This window comes from Bos javanicus, chromosome 18 (genome assembly GCF_032452875.1).
Source record: "Bos javanicus breed banteng chromosome 18, ARS-OSU_banteng_1.0, whole genome shotgun sequence".
NCBI classification, from domain to species: domain Eukaryota; kingdom Metazoa; phylum Chordata; class Mammalia; order Artiodactyla; family Bovidae; genus Bos; species Bos javanicus.
The window spans coordinates 8,038,920-8,060,558 of NC_083885.1; the positions used below are offsets into that span (position 1 = coordinate 8,038,920).

At 48.2% G+C, this 21,639-nt stretch overlaps 1 protein-coding gene and 1 long non-coding RNA gene across 7 annotated transcripts in view; one reads left to right on the forward strand and one right to left on the reverse strand.

Annotated features, from left to right (window-relative positions):
- Positions 1-21,639, reverse strand: part of LOC133230000 (polycystin-1-like protein 2) — a 106,580-nt gene that overhangs the window by 44,806 nt on the left and 40,135 nt on the right. Inside the window, exons 15-22 of the mRNA XM_061386839.1 lie at positions 19,401-19,546; positions 18,284-18,469; positions 14,513-14,644; positions 13,642-13,824; positions 5,447-5,571; positions 4,078-4,204; positions 3,262-3,393; positions 132-354 (exon numbers count right to left, since the gene is read on the reverse strand). Coding sequence (XP_061242823.1) covers positions 132-354; positions 3,262-3,393; positions 4,078-4,204; positions 5,447-5,571; positions 13,642-13,824; positions 14,513-14,644; positions 18,284-18,469; positions 19,401-19,546 — 1,254 coding nt within the window. The remainder of the gene's footprint in view (positions 1-131; positions 355-3,261; positions 3,394-4,077; positions 4,205-5,446; positions 5,572-13,641; positions 13,825-14,512; positions 14,645-18,283; positions 18,470-19,400; positions 19,547-21,639) is intronic.
- The window catches only part of LOC133230001 (uncharacterized), a 53,977-nt gene that overhangs the window by 4,511 nt on the left and 27,827 nt on the right, over positions 1-21,639 (forward strand). For 2 of the 6 annotated variants that reach the window (XR_009730699.1, XR_009730694.1), the window contains exons 1-2: positions 4,190-5,707; positions 17,667-21,625. This is a non-coding gene — a long non-coding RNA (uncharacterized LOC133230001). Of the gene's footprint in view, positions 1-349; positions 5,708-17,666; positions 21,626-21,639 lie in introns of those variants that run through there. The other 4 variants (XR_009730698.1, XR_009730696.1, XR_009730695.1 and 1 more) reach the window with 4 other exon arrangements.

The window sequence follows — 21,639 nt, forward strand, 5'->3', positions numbered from 1 at the left end:
AAATAAGTACTGAATGTAGCAAGTGTAAAACTCTTTTTCTTTGTTTTTCTCTATGGCTCTGATTCTCAAGTTTTAAGCTGGTCACACCCCCAGGAAGCAACTCAAGAAGCCGCCTTGGGTGGTGGGACTACCTGAAGCAGCTGTGGGCAGGAGGTGAGCCTGGGCATCGTAGCTGGTCTCATTGGGGTGGTAGCCGTAACCCAGGCTGAGCGTGAGTGGGGCGTCAGGTCTCCAGTGCAGCTGGATCCCCAAAGCCGCGCTGCCTGACGTCAGGTTCACCCGCAGAGCTTCAGGTCTGCTCAGGTTCAGCACGGTTGGCTCACCATGTGTCTCTGAAAGCCGAGGCAGCAGGATCTGTCATCAGAAACAGTCACATCAAGGGTGTGCCAGGACAGGAATGCCGGTGAATATCAGGGTGAGCCCCTGGGGAGCTGAAATCCAACCTGTGCTCTGCTCTTTTCTTTAGTTTCCTGAGGCTTCTATGACAAATGACCACAAACTTTGTGGCTTAAAATAGCACAAGTTTTTTCTCTTACAGCCCTGGAGGCCAGAAGCCCCAAAATCAGTCACATGGGGCTACAGTTATCAGACCTGATTCCTTCTCGGGGCTCCAGGGGGAGAATCCACTTCTTTGCCTTTTCCAGCTTCTGGAAGTGCCTGCAGTCCTTGGCTCACGGACCCCTCCTTGCATCACCCGACCTCTTGCTTCTGTCATCAAACTACCTCCCCACCTCCACCCGCCTGCCGCTTAGAAGGACCTCTCAATGACACTGGGCCCACCCAGGTGATCCAGAATCATCTGTTTCAGGATCTTTAACTTAAATCACATCTGCGGAGTCCCATTTTGCCATGTCAGGTGACGTATTCACAGCTCAGGGATGAGGATGAGGATATCTTGGGGGCCTTTATTCGGCCCCTGCTCCTCAAGCTGTGCACCTGCATGGAAAGTGCAGAAGCTTGGCTCTAGGCTCCAGAGCACGGGCTCAGCAGCGGCACACAGGCTGAGCTGCTCCATGGCATGTGGGATCTTCCCAGACCAGGGATCAAACCCATGTCCCCTGCACTGGAGATCAAACCCGGTCCTCCTGTATTACAGGCAGTCTCCTGAATTGCAGGCAGATTCTTAGCCTCTGTGCCACCAGGGAAGCCCTCACTGAGAGGATTAGAACTGTTATTATGTACAAAATCCTTAGCCAAGCACCACATATACAGCAGCACTCAATTAGTTACTGGTATTCCTCTGCTTTTATTCTTACATTAGGACTTCCCATAACCACTCTCCATTTAAAAAGCTCTCTAGATTAACTGATGCCTTCCACCCACTATTTATTTATTTAATTAAACAAATTTTTTTGACTGCACCACAAAGGTTGAATCTGGGACCACAGTAGTGAAAGCACCAAGTCCTAACCACTGGACCACCAGGGAATTCCCTCCATCCTTTGTCTTTTTTTAAATATGTATTTATTTGATTGAGCTGGGTCTTAGTTGTGACATATGGGATCTAGTTCCCTGACCAGGGGTTGAACCAGTTGTTTGAACATTCTTTATCACAGCATATATATAACCAAATAATATATAGTTTTATGTTAAACTGTATAAAATACTTGGTTTTATGTTAAACTACAATGCTTGCAATGCTTATAGCAGGGTGAGGATAATTTCTCTTGATTCTCTTCTTTTTTCTTTTCTCTTTCTTTCTTTTTTTGCCCACACTATGCAGCTTATCACAGACTCTTTCTCTCCCGCGTGCATGTGCTCTTTCTCTTACTCTCTCTCTCTCTCTCACTCACTCTCTCTCTCTCTCTTGCTATCTTCTAAATAAAATGGAGCTGTAACACTGATTTGCCTAAGAGCTGTAGCACGGTTTGTCCAAGACCCAAGAGCTGTGAGGCGCCGAGAGCTTTAATGTCCGTTGCTCCAAATCTTTGTCGTGACGAGACAAAGAACCGAGGAACATACACTCGCGTGACATCTATGGTGCCTTGACTCGGATTTAACCTGGCTGAAACAACCTCTGCGCGGAAGAGGCCAAGCACAGCAGGAGCCCAACTCAGCAAAGCTCCCGCGCTAGAAACGGAAGGCGAAGAAACCAGCGCAGGGGAAGGCCCATCGTGCTGGAAACCGGGACAGCGAAAAACGAACTCAGCAGAAAGCTCACGCGACCCAGTCTCAGATTCCAGAAGACCTCAGGTTAAGGTAAGAGGTCCTCTCTCCTATGGCTGGAGCTGCTACTGCTGCTGCTAAGTCACTTCAGTCGTGTCCAACTCTGTGCGACCCCATAGATGGCAGCCCAACAGGCTCCCCTGTCCCTGGGATTCTCCAGGCAAGAACACTGGAGTGGGTTGCCATTTCCTTCTCCAACGCATGAAAGTGAAAAGTGGAAGTGAAGTCGTGCAGTTGTGTCCGACTCTTCGAGACCCATGAACTGCAGCCTACCAGGCTCCTCCGTCCATGGGGTTTTCCAAGCAAGAGTACTGGAGTGGGGTGCCATTGCCTTCTCCGGCTGGAGGGACCTTTACAATCTCTTGTTTCTTGTTTCCTCGAACCTCCCGAGAACAGGCGGGAGGCAGGGGGCACAACTGAGGGACTCCAGAGAGGCTGCTCCTCAGCATGTCCCAAAGGCGCTATCTGCTGAGCCCCAGTAGCTGTTACACAAGCCGGTAGGGGTTCTTCTGTCCTTTCTCTTCTCTGTGCCAAAGATCAGACCAATGAAACTGTGAGCACCCGTCAGATATTTAGCAAATTTTCCGACGGGCTATGAAGGGGATTCGGAGAAGGCAATGGGAACCCACTCCAGTACTCTTGCCTGGAAAATCCCATGGACGGAGGAGCCTGGTAGGCTGCAATCCATGGGGTTGCGAAGAGTTGGACTCGACTGAGCGACTTCACTTTCACTTTTCACTTTCATGCACTGGAGAAGGAAATGGCAACCCACTCCAGTGTTCTTGCCTGGAGAACCCCAGGGACGGGGAAGCCTGGTGGGCTGCCGTCTGTGGGGTCGCACAGAGTCGGACACGACTGAAGCGACTTAGCAGTAGCAGCAGCATGCAGCTTATGGGATCTTAGTTCTCTGACCAGGGATTGAACCTGGGCCCTCGGCAGTGGAATTGTGGAGTCCTAACTACTGGACCGCCAGGTGATTCCCAGTGATTCTCTTCTTTAGTCATTTTTTTTCATAACCAGCCAACTTTTGGACCCAACCAAGTTGAAAAAGAAGACAGAAGTGCCACCTGACTTCTGAGCACACCCAAAGCCTACCTCGATATACTCCGACAGATTCTTCACAGGGATGAGCTGTCCACTAGGACTGGTCAGAGAGAGGCCACCCACAGTTCCGCTGACATCGAAGTGACCTCGGGCTGGAAAGGGGCTCTTGGGGAAGCTCATCATCTGAAACCAAGAACAGAGAGCCAAGGCGCCCAAGGGCCAGAAGGTAACCAGGCCCCTGTGTGAAGGAAAAGGTTTCCCCAGACGGGTGGACAGGAGGCCCTTGTGCTGTGGCGTGAATGGGAGGGCCCTGTCTTTAGCTGCTGCTGTCTTTCCTGGTGTGTGTGTGTGTGTGTGTGACCTTCAGGGCTCTGACCTCAGAAATCAGGGCCTAGAGACCTGACCACACTTGCTACAGCTGAGCAGTTACTGGACTATGAACAGTGTGACACTTTCTTATAGCAAAGGTGCAAGGTCTCTAAGAGAAAGATGTTTGTCTGCTTTCTTGGAGGCTCAAGGAGCCGAGTGTCAGATGTGCCCTAATTTGGGAAGGAAAAAGCCCTGAGTTTACTATTGCCTACTTATGGAATGGAGTCTGAGGAGCTTCATTTCCAAGGACTAATTAAACCAGGGCTGCTGGAGAAATTCCACAATACAGTGGAAAGAGTGGTCTGGGGAGTCAGAAGGCCTGGGTCTGAATCCCAGCCCCGCCGCTTTGCTGGTCACCTTGGGCAAGTCACTGAACTCACCTGTAAAATGGGCTTGATTAATTTATAGAGCTGTTAGCAACATGAATGGGCAAGCATATGTGCAGGTGCTTTGCAAACTGTAAAGGGCTGTTTCCAAGGGTGTTCTTTCTATTGTTACCCTTATGTCCACAGGCTCCCGATAGTCCTCCATGGAGCCAAGGGAGGGGGCAGTGGGCAGGGTGAAGGTCGCAGAGCTGGCGGCAGCAACATGTACGGAGGAGCCTCGCCAACTCCAGGGCTGTATTCTATCCACAAGGGGAGAGCAGAGGTGCCGGGAGAGAGAGGAGAAGGTCAGTGTCAGAGGAGGATCTGCCCGCTCTAGCACCGCATGGGGACTAGCTTTGGCATCAGAGCTTCTTTCGTGATCCCCTTAGATCAGCAGTCCCCAAAGTTCTGTCACCAGGGACCAGTTTCATGGGAGCCGAATTTTCCAAGGAGCAGGTAGGGGGATGGCTTGAGGATGATTCAAGCACATTATACTTATTGTGCACTTTATTTGTATTATTATTACATCGGCTCCACCTCAGATCATCAGGCATTAGACCCTGGAGGTTAGGGACCCCTGCCTTACTCAGATGGTTCTGTGTTTGCATCAGTGGGAGCAGCATAAAAGGCAGGTGATGCCTCAAGGCTGGGCAGGTGGCCCCACACAGACAGGGCTTCGGCCTGCTTTCTCTCCTGTGGCACGCCAGTGCCTAGAGCAGTGCCTGGCATGTGATGGTGGTCAATACATATTTTGTTCAATGAGTAAATGAGCTTGGATGTAGACACTTCTCCAGACCTATCTCCCCAACCTACTTGACCTCCCTTAAGACCATCTTTACTGGCCATTGACCTTGTCCCATCTGAGTAGACTGGGGACCTGGTTTCAGATCCCAGTCATGATCACAGTGCTGCTTTGGGAAACTGCCCCTGGGATCCAGGGCAGCTGTGGCAGAGGAACCAAGGTGGGGTGCTCAGTGCCGAGGGTCCCAGCAGTGCCTGCAGCGTCGTCCAGCCCCCGATTGTCAGGGGGTGGCATGGAAGTGGCAGGTCATCCCTAGGTGCTGGAGGAGGGCTCAGTGAAAGGAGGCTGGCACTCCTCGGAGAAACACCTAAGGCCAGAGTGTCTGGAAGTCCCATAGTCCATGGAGCAGCGGGCTTGCCAGACACACTCTGAGTGAGGTTAAAAGTGGGTTGGTCCCCCTCATTCAGCCCCCTTCCCTGCACAGTTCAATAAGACCCGTCTCTGAAGACACATGGGTGGCTCTGACACTGGCCACCCAGTGGCACTTCCCACCTCCCTTCTCATGCTGTACAAACACCCAGTATGGGGCCCTTCTCTCAGTGAAAAGCCCTTCCCACTTCTAGGTCCCATCACTCACCACCCTGCATCCCACCAGGTGGGTCTCCTGGGCTCTGCCTGTCCCAGGGTCTTGGGATGTGGATGTGGAGTGAACCAGGTCAGGGGATGAGCTTTTTGGGTCACCCACAGTACAGCAGATTACCTGTTTGTGTACACAGAGATGGAGGGAGTGGTCACCATGGCCGGAAGGCCCCCGGGCAGTCTCCCCAGCAGGAGGGCAGCCTGCACATGCTCTGCAGCTTCCAGCAGCTGGGACACTGTGGCCATCTGGAAAAGGAAGCAGGGGACCACAGCTGTGGGCTGGTCTCCATATACCACCTCTGGTTGCTGCCACCAAGCTCGTGTGGGCCTGCAGCAGGAGCAAGGCAGAGACTTGGATGGGATGCACTTCACCAAGCACCAGGTACTATAGGGAATCAGGCATAAGCCCCGAGAAGATTCCAAGCTCTGCGAACAGGTGCTTTTACCATCCTGTCTGGCAGACGGCGAGATAGAGGCACAGAGAGGGTGGTGACTTATGGAGGCCATGTGTTGATAAGGGGAAGGCGCAGAACCAGGGGCAGGCTCACTGTGTGCCTGCCTCTGCTGCTCCACTGGGCCCTGATGTCTACCCACAGCCCAGGTCTTACCCGAGGGGAAATGGGAAGTCACAGGTAGAACCACTGCGCGGTTCACTCGGGCTCAAACTCCTCCCCAACCCTGCTCAAGCCTTGAGTGAAGATGTGGCCTCACTGAAGCCAAGGAAGGCGTGAGGACCATCAGGGCTGGACGTTTGTGTGGAGTTCCTATCAGAGCACAGATCACGTGTGCATGTGTACGTACATCTGATAGGTGTGTGTACATGTGTGAATGTGACTGTGTATGTGCGTGTTGAGGAGGATTGTGTGTGATTATAAGTATTTTAGTGTGTTTATGTCAGTATGTAGTGGAGAAGGGAATGGCAAACCACTTCAGTATTCTTGCCTTGAGAACCCCATTAACAGCATGAGAAGGCAAAAATATAGGACATTGAAAGATGAACTTCCCAGGTTGGTAGGTGCCCAGTATGCTACTGGAGATCAGCAGACAAATAACTCCAGAAAGAATGAAGAGAAGGAACCAAGGCAAAAACAACACCCAGTTGCGGATGTGACTGGTGATGGAAGTAAAGTCCGATGCTGTAAAGAGCAATATTGCATAGGAACCTGGAATGCTAGGTCCATGAATCAAGGCAAATTGGAAGTGGTCAAACAGGAGATGGCAAGAGTGAACATGAACACTTCAGTTCAGTTCAGTCGTTCAGTCGTGTCAGACTCTTTGCGATCCCAAGAACTGCAGCACGCCAGGCCTCCCTGTCCATCACCAACTCCCAGAGTTCACTTAAACTCACGTCCATCGAGTCGGTGATGCCATCCAGTCATCTCATCCTCTGTCGTCCCCTTCTCCTCCTGCCCCCAATCCCTCCCAGCATCAGAGTCTTTTCCTATGAGTCAACTCTTCACATGAGGTGGCCAAAGTACTGGAGTTTCAGCTTTAGCATCATTCCTTCCAAAGAACACCCAGGACTGATCTCCTTTAGAATGGACTGGTTGGATCTCCTTGCAGTCCAAGGGACTCGCAAAAGTCTTCTCCAACACCACAGTTCAAAAGCATCAATTTTTCAGAGCTCAGCTTTTTTCACAGTCCAACTCTCACATCCATACATGACTACTGGAAAAATCATAGCCTTGACTAGATGGACCTTTACTGGCAAAGTAATGTCTCTGCTTTTGAATATGCTATCTATGTTGGTCATAACTTTCCTTCCAAAGAGTAAGTGTCTTTTAATTTCATGGCCACAATCACCATCTGCAGTGATTTTGGAGCCCCCCAAAAATAAAGTCTGACACTTTCTACTGTTTCCCCATTTATTTCCCATGAAGTGATGAGACCGGATGCCATGATCTTCATTTTCTGAGTGTTGAGCTTTAAGCCAACTTTTTCACTCTCCACTTTCACTTTCATCAAGAGGCTTTTTAGTTCCTCTTGACTTTCTGCCCTAAGGGTGGTGTCATCTGCATATCTGAGGTTATTGATATTTCTCCCAGCAATCTTGATTCCAGCTTGTGCTTCTTCCAGCCCAGCGTTTCTCATGATGTACTCTGCATATAAGCTAAATAAGCAGGGTGACAATATACAGCTTTGACGAACTCCTTTTCCTATTTGGAACCAGTCAGTTGTTCCATGTCCAGTTCTAACTATTGCTTCCTGACCTGCATATAGGTTTCTCAAGAGGCAGGTCAGAAGATCTGGTATTCCCATCTCTTTCAGAATTTTCCACAGTTTATTGTGATCCACACAGTCAAAGGCTTTGGCATAATCAGTAAAGCAGAAACAGATGTTTTTCTGGAACTCTCTTGCTTTCTCAATGATCCAGTGGATGTTGGCAATCTGATTTCTGGTTCCTCTGCCTTTTCTAAAACCAGCTTGAACATCAGGAAGTTCACGGTTCACATACTGCTGAAGCCTGGCTTGGAGAATTTTGAGCATTACTTTACTAGCGTGTGAGATGAGTGCAATTGTGCAATAGTTTGAGCATTCTTTGGCATTGCCTTCCTTTGGGATTGGAATGAAAACTGACCTTTTCCAGTCCTGTGGCCACTGCTGAGTTTTCCAAATTTGCTAGCATATTCAGTGCAGCACTTTCACAGCATCATCTTTTAGGATTTGAAATAGCTCAACTGGAATTCCATCACCTCCACTAGCTTTGTTTGTAGTGATGCTTTCTAAAGCCCACTTGACTTCATATTCCAGGATGTTTGGCTGTAGTTGAGTGATCACACCATCCTGATTATCTTGGTCCTGAAGATCTTTTTTGTACAGTTCTGTTGTGTATTCTTGCCACCTCTTCTTAATATCTTCTGCTTCTGTTAGGTCCATACCATTTCTGTCCTTCATCGAGCCCATCTTTGCATGAAATGTTCCCTTGGTGTCTCTAATTTTTTTGAAGAGATCTCTAATCTTTCCCATTCTGTTGTTTTCCTCTATTTCTTTGCATTGATTACTGAGGAAGGCTTTCTTATCTCTCCTTACTATACTTTGGAACTCTGCATTCATGCTTATATCTTTCCTTTTCTCCTTTGCTTTTGGCTTCTCTTCTTTTCACAGCTATTTGTAAGGCCTCCCCAGACAGCCATTTTGCTTTTTTGCATTTCTTTTCCATGGGGATGGTCTTGATCCCTGTCTCCTGTACAATGTCACGAACCTCCGTCCATAGTTCGTCAGGTACTCTATCTATCAGATCTAGTCCCTTAAATCTATTTCTCACTTCCACTGTATAATCATAAGGGATTTGATTTAGGTCATACCTGAATGGTCTAGTGGTTTTCCCTACTTTCTTCAATTTAAGTCTGCATTTGGCAATAAGGAGTTCATGATCTGAGCCATAGTCAGCTCCTGGTCTTGTTTTTGCTGACTGTATAGAGCTTCTCCATCTTTGGCTGCAAAGAATATAATCAATCTGATTTCAGTGTTGACCATCTGGTGATGTCCATGTGTAGAGTCTTCTCTTGTGTTGTTGGAAGAGGGTGTTTGCTATGACCAGTGCATTCTCTTGGCAAAATTCTATTAGCCTTTGCCTTGCTTCATTCCGTATTCCAAGGCCAAATTTGCCTGTTACTCCAGGTGTTTCTTGACTTCCTACTTTTGCATTCCAGTCCCCTATAATGAAAAAGACATCTTTTTGGGGTGTTAGTTTTAAAAGGTCTTGTAGGTCTTCATAGAACCATTCAACTTCAGCTTCTTCGGCGTTACTGGTTGGGGCATAGACTTGGATTACTGTGATATTGAATGGTTTGCCTTGGAAACAAACAGAGATCATTCTGTCATTTTTGAGATTGCATCCAAATACTGCATTTTGGACTCTTTTGTCAACCATGATGGCTACTCCATTTCTTCTAAGGGATTCCTGCCCACAGTAGTAGATATAATGGTCATCTGAGTTAAATTTACACATTCCAGTCCATTTTAGTTCACTGATTCCTAGAATGTCAATGTTCACTCTTGCCATCTCCTGTTTGACCACTTCCAATATGCCTTGATTCATGGACCTAACATTCTAGGTTCCTATGCAATATTGCTCTTTACAGCATTGGATCTTGCTTCCATCAGCAGTCACATCCACAGCTGGGTATTGTTTTTGCTTTGGCTCCATTCCTTCATTCTTTCTGGAGTTATTTCTCCACTGATCTCCAGTAGCATACTGGGCACCTACTGACCTGGGGAGTTCCTCTTTCAGTATCCTATCATTTTGCCTTTTCATACTGTTTATGGGGTTCTCAAGGCAAGAATACTGAAGTGGTTTGCCATTCTCTTCTCCAGTGGACCACATTCTATCAGACCTCTCTACCATGACCCGCCCATCTTGGGTGTCCCCACAGAGCATGGCTTAGTTTCATTGAGTTAGGGCTGTGGTCCGTGTGATTAGATTGACTAATCTAATGAACAGTTAGGAATCAGCAAACTAAAATGGACCAGAATGGGTGAATTTAACTCAGATGACCATTATATCTATGACTGTGGGCAATAATCCCTTAGAAGAAATGGAGTGGCCATCGTAGTCAACAAAAGAGTCCGAAATGCAGTACTTGGATGCAATCTCAAAAACAACAGAATGATCTCTGTTTGTTTCCAAGGCAAACCATTCAATATCACAGTAATCCAAGTCTATACCCTGACCAGTAATGCTGAAGAAGCTGAAGTTGAACAGTTCTATGAAGACCTACAAGATTTTCTAGAACTAGCACCCAAAAAAGATGCCTTTTCATTATAGGGGACTGGAATGCAAAAGTAGGAAGTCAAGAAACACCTGGAGTAACAGGCAAATTTGGCCTTGGAATATGGAATGAAGCAAGGCAAAGGCTAGTGGAGTTTTGCCAAGAGAATGTACTGGTCATAGCACACACCCTCTTCCAACATAAGAGAAGACTCTACACATGGACATCACTATATGGTCAACACTGAAATCAGATTGATTATATTCTTTGCAGCCAAAGATGGAGAAGCTCTATACAGCAAAAACAAGACCAGGAGCTGACTGTGGCTTAGATCATGAATTCCGTATCGCCAAATTCATACTTAAGTTGAAGAAAGTAGGGAAAACCACTAGACCATTCAGGTATGACCTAAGTCAAAACCGTTACCCTTATACAGTGGAAGTGAGAAATAGATTCAAGGGATTAGATCTGATAGACAGAGTATCTGAAGAACTATGGATGGTGGTTTGTGACATTTTACGGGAGACAGGGATCAAGACCATCCCGCAGAAAAAGAAATGCAAAAAGGCAAAATGGCTGTCTGAGGTGGCCTTACAAATAGCTGAGAAAAGAAGAGAAGTGAAAAGCAAAGGAGAAAAGGAAAGATATACCCATTTGAATACAGAGTTCCAAGGAATAGCAAGGAGAGGTAAGAAAGCCTTCCTCAGTGCAAAGAAATAGAGGAAAACAATAGAATTGGAAAAACTAGAGACCTGTTCAAAAAAATTAGGGATACCAGGGGAACATTTCATGCAAAGATGGGCTCAATAAAGGACAGAAATGGTATGGACCTAACAGAAGCAGAAGATATTAAGAAGAGGTGGCAAGAATACACAACAGAACTATACAAAAAAGATCTTCATGACCCAGATCATCACAATGATATGAACACTCACCTAGAGCCAGACATCCTGGAATATGAAGTCAAGTGGGCCTTAGAAAGCATCACTACGAACAAAGCTAGTGGAGGTGATTGAATTCCAGTTGAACTATTTCAAATCCTAAAAGATGATGCTGTGAAAGTACTGCACTCAATATGCCAGCAAATTTGGAAAACTCAGCAGTGGCCACAGGACTGGAAAAGGTCAGTTTTCATTCCAATCCCAAAGAAATGCAATGCCAAAGAATGCTCAAACTACCGCACAATTGCACTCATCTCACACACTAGTAAAGTAATGCTCAAAATTCTCCAAGCCAGGCTTCAGCAGTATGTGAACCGTGAACTTCCGGATGTTCATACTGGTTTTAGAAAAGGCAGAGGAAGCAGAGATCAAGTTGCCAACATCCGCTGGAGCATCGAAAAAGCAAGAGAGTTCCAGAAAAACATCTGCTGCTGCTGCTGCTAAGTCACTTCAGTTGTGTCCAACTCTGTGCAACCCCATAGATGGCAGCCCACCGGGCTTCCCAGTCCCTGGGATTCTCCAGGCAAGAACACTGGAGTGAGTTGCCATTTCCTTCTCCAATGCATGAAAGTGAAAAGTGAAAGTGAGGTCACTCAGTCGTGTCTGACTCTTAGTGACCCTGTGGACTGCAGCCTACCAGGCTCCTCCGTCCATGGGATTTTCCAGGCCAGAGTACTAGAGTGGGTTGCCATTGCCTTCTCCAAGAAAAACATCTACTTCGGTTTTATTGACTGTACCAAAGCCTTTGACTGTGTGTATCACAACAAACTGTGCAAAATTCTGAAAGAGATGGGCATACCAGACCACCTGACCTGCCTCTTGAGAAATCTGTGTGCAGGTCAAGCAGCAACAGTTAGACCTGGACATGGAACAACAGACTGGTTCCAAATCGGGAAAGGAGTATGTCAAGGCTGTATATTGTCACCCTGCTTATTTAACTTATATGCAGAGTACATCATGAGAAACGCTGGGCTGGAAGAAGCACAAGCTGGAATCAAGATTGCTGGGAGAAATATCAGTAACCTCAGATATGCAGATGACACCGCCCTTTTGGCAGAAAGCGAAGAAGAACTAAGATCCTCTTGATGAAAGTGAAAAAGGAGAGTGAAAAAGTTGGTGTAAAGCTCAACATTCAGAAAACGAAGATCATGGCATCTGGTCCCATCACTTCATGGCAAATAGATGGGAAACAGTGGAAACAGTGGCAGACTTTATTTTTGGGAGGTCTAAAATCACTGCAGATGGTGGCTGCAGCCATGAAATTAAAAGATGCTTGCTCCTTGGAAGGAAAGTTATGATCAAGCTAGACAGCATATTAAAAAGCAGAGACATTACTTGGCCAACAAAGTTCCGTCTAGTCACAGCTATGGTTTTTCCAGTAGTCATGTATGTATGTGAGAGTTGGACTATAAAGAAAGCTGACTGCCAAAGAATTGATGCTTTTGAACTGTGGTGTTGGAGAAGACTCTTGAGAGTCCCTTGTACTGCAAGGAGATCCAACCAGTCCATCCTAAAGGAAATCAGTCCTGAATATTCATTGGAAGGACTGATGTTGAAGCTGAATCTCCAATACTTTGGCCACCTGATGCAAAGAATTGACTCATTGAAAAAGACCCTAATGCTGGGAAAGATTGAAGGCAGGAGGAGAAGGGGATGACAGAGGATGAGATGGTTGGATGGCGTCACTGACTCAATGGAGATGAGTTTGAATAAACTCCGGGAGTTGGTGATGGACAGGGAGGCCTGTCATGCTGCAGTCCATGGGGTCGCAAAGAGTCGGACACAAGTCAGCGACTGAACTGAACTGAACTGAACTGATGTGGGTATGTGTGGGTGGAAGTGTGTGGATGTGTGTCTGAGTAGATGTGGCTTGAGGATATGGGAGTATTAGTATCCTACCATGAATGAGTGTGTATGTATGTGATTTTGTGTGTGATTGCAACTATATGTGAGAGTCTGTGTGTGACTGTGTAACTGAATGTGTAGGTGTAAGTAAATACAGGAGTGTGTGCTTTGAGGTATATGTGAAAGTATAAGTGATGGCTCTCAGTGTGTGTGAATGTGTGTGGGTGTATGTGAGTTAGTGTTTGTGCATGTGTGTAAGTGTGTGGGTATGTGTTTGAGTGTGCCTTCGTGGCCACCGTGAGAATGTGTGAGTTTTTTAATGGAATGGTGGTAGCACAGAGTAAAGGGCTGTGGAGCAGCAGGAGATGGGTTTTGTGTCTCTGTTCTGTGATGTCCTGGGTGCTGGAATGGCCTCTCTCCTAACGATGCTGTGTCCTTGGCTAAGTGAACCAGGAGTTCAGACTTGCAAGAGTGAGTATAGGATCTCTCCAATCTGATGCAGCAGAGCTGGTCAGCTTAGTACAGATGAGGAGATAAGGCTGCAGGAAGTGTCCTTGCCCAAGGCACAAGGCTTGCGAGTGACAAAGGCAGAGTTCCAACTCAGGCGGCCTCCTTTGAAGCCTGCGCTCGGCCTGCTGCACAGCTCCACCTCCCAGGAGCTCCTGTCCTGGAGCCTTTCTGTCAGCTCCTAGAAGGGCCTGTAACCGCCGCGCCTCAGTTTCCTCATCTACACAAAGTGGAGAGGATCCGCCTAGAAATGCTGGTGTGAGCCGGGCATGTGGTTAGCATGAGGTCCACATCTGGGCCGGGACACCCACCTGGCTGCTGTTGGCCTGTGCAGGCTCTTCAGACCTGTCCCTCAGGGAAGCTTCCAGCACATTGCCCACAGCCTGGAGCAGGTCCCTGGTGGCCGCCTGGCGCCTCCGGTCCTCAGGGTGGGCCTCGGCACTCACTGCCAGCAGGCCCTCGCTGGCGTGCTGCAGAGCCCAGCCGGCCTCCCGCTGGCTCACCCAGAGGAGGAGGAAGAACAGCATGAGGCCCTGCCTGGAACAGACCACCCCCTGAACTCCTCCAGGGCCAGCACTGCGGTGGAAGGGAGCGTGTGGGGACTCAAGCCAGGGGAGATGTGGGCCGGGCCCGTCACACAAGCTGCCCATGTCGAGGACTGGAAGCCAGTGTTCCTTCCCTGCCGTGTGCTCAGCTCCTTCAGGACAGTAACCTTGTCCATCTCAGAGTCTTTCCCAGAGTGCCTTGCACAATGCCCAGCACACAGTAGGCATTCAGTAAACATTCACTGACTGGGGACAGCTGGCTGGCTGGCTGACTGGCCGGACACAGCACTTATTCCAATTTTGTAATCATATATGTACTCATGAAGTTATTTGGTCAGTATCTGGTCACCCAGTGGCCTAAAAGTGCCATGAAGGCACAGGCCATGTCTATGGGGTTAGCTGCTGAATTTTCTATGAATTGCATAGTACTTGCACATACTAGGCGTTTAGGGAGCATTTGTTAAATGAATGAATAAATTAACACATGGATACATGAGTGAAAGGTCAGGAATGTATATGTATATGTATAGATGTATATGCATAGAAGGGGTGTACAAGCAAATGGAAGTGTTAAGTGTGAAGAATGATCAAGGTCCCAGAAATAAAGGTCAGGACTTAGTGGGTGGGCACTACTCACCTGGGCCAAGGGCGTGAGCTCCTCACTGCGCTGGGTCACCTCTTTCAGCACCTCAGCCAGCCCCCGCAGCCTCTGCATGTCCCCCATGGTGGCATTGACCACAGACAGTGACCCCAGGATATGCTCTCTGACCTTGGAAAAGACAGAAGAAGGTGGGGGAGATAATGTAATGCCAGTGGCTTGATGAGGCTGTCCCAGAAAGATCTGGAGTCTGAGAAAGTGACCAGGAAAGTGACCAGGCTCATGTGGGGTCCTCCAAAGCTGATAGATCTCTGCTTGTCTCCTAGGATGTGTGGTAGGCAGAATCATAGCCTCCCAAAGATAGGCACACCCTAGTCCCTGAAAGCTGTGCATATGTTATTCACATGACAAGAGACGCTTGGGCAGAATCTCTGTGGAGGTTTGATTAAATTAGGGATTCTGAGATGGGGAGAGTATCCTGTACTAACCAGGTGGGACCAGTATAATCACAGGGGTCCCTGTGATTTTTTGCTCCTTTATTTTTTTCAAACTTTAACTTTCTATTTTGTATCAGGGTATAGCCTATTGACAATGTTGTGATAGTTTCAGGGGAATGGTGAAAGGACTCAGCCATACATACACACGTATCCACTCTCCCCTCAAACCCCCCTCCCATCCAGGCTGCCACATAACACTGAGCAGAGTTCCCTGTGCCGTGCAGTAGGTCCTCGTTGGTTATCCATTTTGAATACAGCAGTGTGTACATGACCTCCCCAAACTCCGTAACTATCCCTTCCCCCTCCAGCAACCATATTTTCCTTTTCTGAGTCTTCATGGGGGTCTTTAAAGGAGGGAGCTAGGAGGGTCAGAGTCAGAGAAGGAGATGTGATGGTGGAGGAAGAGGTGGCAGAGAGGGAGACGGAAGACAGGAGGAGAAGGGGGAGGCCGTGGAGGGAGGAGGTTTGAAGATGCTGGTGTTGAAAATGGAGCAGGCAATGTGGGCAGCTTCTAGAAGCTGGAAAAGCCCCTAGATGGATTCTTGCCTATAGCCTCCAGACAGCTCACAGCCCTGCCAACACCTTGGCTTTAGCCCCAATGAACCTTGTTTCTTTCACACTCCTGACCTCCAGAATGGTAAGATAAGACATTTGTGTCATTTTAAGTCATGAAGTTTATGGTTATTTGTTACGGCAGCAGGAGGAAACTAATATAGGATGTCTCAAGCTTTTTCCAGTTCTTCAAATCAAATCTGTAAAATCTGGCATTATTTTGAAACAAATGGTCTCATTGTGACTCAAATGGCATGAAATTAAGGAACTAGCTTATTGTGATGGCCCAGTGTGGGTGGGAGAGCTTGTTGCAGCCATAGGTCCCTGTGTGCTTTGGGGGGCAGTGGGGACAAGGCTCCCTCCAGTCCCCCCGCCACTCCAGCCTTAAGCCAGACCTCCTGGAGCATCTGGGGGAACATGCTTTCTAAGCCCTAACGAGGGGCAGGCCAGGGGCTGGCTTTGGTTGAGGCAGGTAAAACCTAAGAATATAATTTTAGCACTGCCCCATCGAACTTTCTGTGTTGATAGAAACGTTCTGTCCTTGTGATTGTCCAGTAACATAGCCGCTTGCGAAATGTAACTACATATTAAGACCTTGGAATATGGCTAGTGCAACCAGAGAACTGGATTTTTAACTTTATTTCATTAAAATTCATTTTAATTTAATAATAGGTGGCCAGATATGGCTCATAGCAACCATCTGGGAGAGCACAAACAGAGGTGAACTTTTGCTCACCCTCCTGTCCTGCTTGCTACTCAAAACTTGCTCATCTAATCGCCTAACAGTCTTTCAGCCTTCCCTGGTGGCTCAGTGATAAAGAACTCACCTGCCAATGCAGGAGATGAGGATTCTGTCCCTGGGTTAGGAAGGAACCCCTAGAGAAGGAAATGGCAACCCATTCAAGTATTCTTGCCTGGGAGGTCCCACAGAGGAGCCTGGCAGGCAACAGTCCATGGAGTTGCAAAGAGTCAGACATGACTGAGCAACTGAAAAACAACAGTCTTTCACAGCAGCTGTGGAGTCTGAGCGTGTCTGCTGCCAGCCAGGCTCCCATTCAGGCTACAACTCGGGTGGAGGGAAGAATAGTCCTGTCAGTGAGGGGACTCGTATCAGATTGTTCTGGAGGGAAACTCGGGTGGGTAATGGATGATCTCACATTTGCCTCTGCAGATCTTCCCCATCCTTGGTCACCAACCTAGAGGCTGCCTGCATGGAGATGTCAGGCTGCTGGGCCTCTGGCCTGTGGATTCACTCGCAGGAGACAAGCGGGCGGGAGGAGAGAGCAGGAAGCTTTGTTGCAGGCGCCCTCCCTGCCAGGGTTGCCGGCCTCATCCTTCAAAAACCACCACTCCTACCAAGGAGCCCCCTACACACACACAGCTGCCCCTTCAGGATGCTGGTCACTTCAGGGTGAGCCCCTGGGGTCCTGTGTCCTCTCTCGTTTGTTTCTGAAGACTTGCCTCCAGTTTTCTCAACAGAGCCTTTCTTAAAATCTCCTCCATTGCCCAATGAGAGCTTGACATCTGTCTCTCACCAGGACCCCAGTGTTTCATGAGAAGACCTGGGGTCAGGCTATGTAGTCCGTGTGCTTAGGATCATAGGGCATCCAAGAGGAAGTTCCCCTCCAAAGGGAAGCATGTAAGTCATGCTCAGGGTGAATGAGAGCCAGGTGGTTATGTGCATGTGTGTTGGGGCCAGGGGACTAAGTGGGGAGAAGGGCTGGGGTGAGAGGGCTGGAGGAGGGCAGGGGAAGAGCCAACCCGGGTTTGCTCTTGTCTTCACTACCTACTGGAAATGTGGACCCGGGAACGCTGCTCACGTCCTCTGCAGTGTGCTCAGCGCTCTCGTGCAAACCCTTCAGGGTCCAGAGGAGTCTGTCCTCTGTCCCCCACACCCAGGTGTGTGTGACGCTGTGTGTGGTGAGTGCAGGCAGATGCCTCAGAGCATGCACTGGGAGTGGAAGTAACCATGCCTTCTGCCAGAGTTGCTTATACTAGGTTGTATGGCATGGAATAGCCATGTTCGTGAATTAAAGCTGTTTGAATGTTGGCAATTTTCCTGTGATTTAACTCATAGCTACAGTGAATGTAATTCTGAACATTCACCACAACCTTGTAAGGAAAATACTATTCCTGTTTTCCAGATGGGAAAACTGAGGCTTAGAGAATTTCAGTCTTGGGCCTGACAATAGAAATGGTAAGTGACAGAGCTGGGACAGCATCAAACCATGAACCATATGACCAAGACAGGGTCACTTTTCTCCTCTGGGCCTCAGTTTCATCCCCTTCCTGATGCAAAGAACTGACTCACTGGAAAAGACCCTGATGCTGGGAAAGATTGAAGGCGGGAGAAGAAGGGGATGACAGAGGATGTGATGGTTGGATGGCATCACCGACTCGATGGACATGAATTTGAGTAAGCTCTGGGAGTTGGTGATGGACAGGGAAGCCTGGTGTGCTGCAGTGCATGGGGTCGCATAGAGTCAGACACAACTGTGCAACTGAACTGAACAGAAAGAGACAGGAGTGGTAGCCTCTAAATTCCCTCCCACCCTAGAAACCTGTGGTTCCATGAAGCTGAGCAGAGAAAGGTTGCTTCATTTTATGTCACTCACTAAAAGTACTGGAAGAGAGACATGACATCAACTTGGGAGACACCAAAGACTTCCCCATGGACCCATGGACCCCACTCCCCTCCCCAGATGGCTGCATGCAGACCCCAGGACCCCAGCAAAAGGACAGAGGGGTCCATCGGAAGCACCTTCCGTCTGGTGTCCACTCTCGGCAGCTGCCTGGAGCCCGGCCCCTGGTTCAGTACGGATGACACGGCCCTGGCCAGCTGGAAGAGCCGCTCAGGGCCACGCCCGCCCTGCAGAATGGCGGTGACATTGTCCCACACCACGGCCTGGAATGCTTCCTCCTCCACACAGGTGTGTCCAGGTGCCACCTAACAGGAGAGCAGAGATGTGCTCAGAGCAGGAGGATCTGAACCCACCAGCTCTTGTTCTGGAGCTGGAGCCTGATGGCCCAGCCTGCACACGGCGAAGCAGAGTAGGGCTGGAGGGCTTTACCTGGCGTGGGCGCTCCCCCCAGGGCTTGAGGGCCGTGGACCCACTTGCGCTGACGGCCACCTGGAGCAAACCTCGGGCAGGTCATGACTTCACCTCTCACTGTCCTCCTCATCGTGCCCTCAGGTCTTTCCATCCACCTGGCTTCTCACCTTTGAAACTGACTTGAAATTTTATCCAACCTCTTCCTTGTAGAGCTAGTGGCTGATCTTGGTCCTCCTTCCTCTGAACTCCGAAGGCACTGGTCTAACTCATCTCTAGGTTCTTCTGCCCCCACCTCCCTCAGGTACCCCACCCCAAATCCCCTGGATCCTTCCCCTGTACTGGCCACTAGTCCTAAGATCTACAAAGGGAGAGATCAGGTCTTTTGCCCATGGCTGTATCACCAAGACCAGGTATGTGGTAGGTGCTCTGTAAATATATGTTGAAGGAATGAATGAATAAACCCTCATATGGTCATGCCCTTGGCTCCTTTCAACCCCACCACCCTCTTGGTGAAGTTCAGACAAGTCAAGAAGTTATCTCAGGGACTTTACTGGTGGCCCAGTGGTTAAGAATCTGTCCTGCAATGCAGAAGACATGGGTTCAGTCCCTGATGGGGGAACTGAGATCCTACATGCCATGGGGCAAATAAGCCTGTGCACCACAACTGGAGAGTCCCTGCACCACAGTGAAAGATTCTACGTGATGCAGCCAAGGTCCCACATGCCACAAGTAAGACCCAACATAGCCAAGCAAAGAAATAATTTTAAAAAACCAAACAAATAAAAAAGAAATTGTCTCAGTAGAGGAACAGTGGCTGCCACTCACCTTAACCACTGCCTGGGTCTGCTGTCTGCCCCCCACATGATTGGAGACAGAAATGACCACTGTCAACATGAAGTCATCGTTTTCTTTTCCAAGTGGCAGGTAAACTGATGGGAGGGCAGGTTCAGGGCCACAGTATAGACAGGAACCTGGCAAATGGACATTGAATAATTAAGGGGGCATTCCCAGGTCTCAGGGTGACTATAAGTCCACCAAGGTAGAGCCTGATGACAAGGACACAAAAGCCACAGCTCGTGAGGGCACGGCAGGGACTTCTGGACTCCATACTTCCCGAGAGAAGACAGTTTATGCTGATCCACTGTCCTCCCTAGGAAATCACCTGCTGCTATGACTTTGGATATTGTCACCCTGCTTATTTAACTTATGTGCAGAGTACATCATGAGGAACTCTGGACTGGAAGAAGCACAAGCTGGAATCAAGATTGCCGGGAGAAATATCAATAACCTCAGATATGCAGATGACACCACCCTATGGCAGAAAGTGAAGAGGAACTAAAGAGCCTCTTGATGAAGGTGAAAGAGGAGAGTGATAAAGATGGCTTAAAACTCAACATTCAATGAAGATCATGGCATTCAGTCCCATCACTTCATGGCAAATAGATGGGAAACAATGGAAACAGTGACAGATGTTATTTTCTTGGGCTCCAAAATCACTGCAGATGGTGACCAGAGCCATGAAGTTAAAAGACGCTTGCTCCTTGGAAGAAAAGCTAGGAAAACCTAGGCAGCATATTAAAAAGCAGAGACATTACTTGGCCAACAAAGGTCTGTCTAGTCAAGGCTATGATATTTTCTGTAGTCATGTGTGGATGTTAGAGTTGGACTATAAAGAAAGCTGTGTGCCAAAGAATTGATGCTTTTGAACTGTGGTGTTGGAGAAGACTCTCGAGAGTCCCTTGGACAGCAAGGAGATCCAACCAGTCCATCCTAAAGGAATTCAGTCCTGAATATTCATTGGAAGGACTGATGTTGAAGCTGAATCTCCAGTACTTTGGCCACCTGATGCAAAGATCTGACTCATTTGAAAAGACCCCGATGCTGGGAAAGATTGAAGGCAGGAGGAGAAGGGGACAACAGAGGATGAGATGGTTGGATGGCGTCACTGACTTAATGGATGTGAGTTTGAGTAAGCTCTGGGAGTTGGTGATGGACAGGGAAGCCTGGCGTGCTGCAGTCCATGGGGTCGCAAAGACTCAGACACGATGGAGCAACTGAACTGACTGACTGTCCTCCCTAGGAAATCACCTGCTGCTGTAACTTTGGAATAGCCTTACTAGAATCCATGACGATTTTCAGAAAAACAATCCCCCTTGATAGATTTTTTAGAAAAATTCAAAGTGGTAAACCAAATTACAAAAATAAGGAGAAAGAGGAGCAGAAGGAAAGGAAGATGATCTTAACAACTGGTTCAAAGCGTATCCAGACTCCCTCAAATATTACTTCCTGTATAGAGGTCTTCCCAGGCTGCTCTATCTAAAACAGTGCCTCTCATCCTGTGTCTTTGTTTACCAGCTGTCTCCACCACTGATTATAAATACAGTGAGGTCAGAGACTTCCTCTATTTTGTTCATTACTGTATATATAGGACCTAGAACAGAGCCTGAAATTCAATATATTTGTTGTAAAAATGAATGAATGAATGAATATCCTTTTTGTCCTTAAAGGGGACTCGCCTGTCATTGGAATCTCTTCATTGTAGTGTGCAAACATTCACAAAGTTATAGAATTGCAAATGCCAATTCATTTTTATATTGGTCACGCTTCCTTCCCCCTGCTCACCTGTGTGAGGCAGAAGGAGGAAATATAACGGAATAACCAGTCAGAACTGGAGCAGCGGGCCTGGTGTCTTCATTTAGGGAAACACAGATTTGAAATGAAATCTACTTACCTTCCTTGAATTGTTTCCCTGTAGGCTCAGACCCAGTCACAGACATGCATTCCACATCTATTTGAAGGACACCCATGATCTGACGATAGCTCCCCTCCACCTTCACCTTGTCAAGGTGTCCAGTTTACATCATTGTGGTGTTTAATGCTAGATACTGGGGAACCCCCAGAAACACTCCTGGAGCCTCGGTTTGGATGATGGTCCCAGTCTGACTAGAACATTTTCAAGAGCTCTTGGGAGGGTCATAAGATGCTGAAGTTCATTGGGAAGAGACAAGGACTCAGATAAGCCTGCCAAGGACCAGCCACCCCCATTCCAGGTGAGCAGAAACAC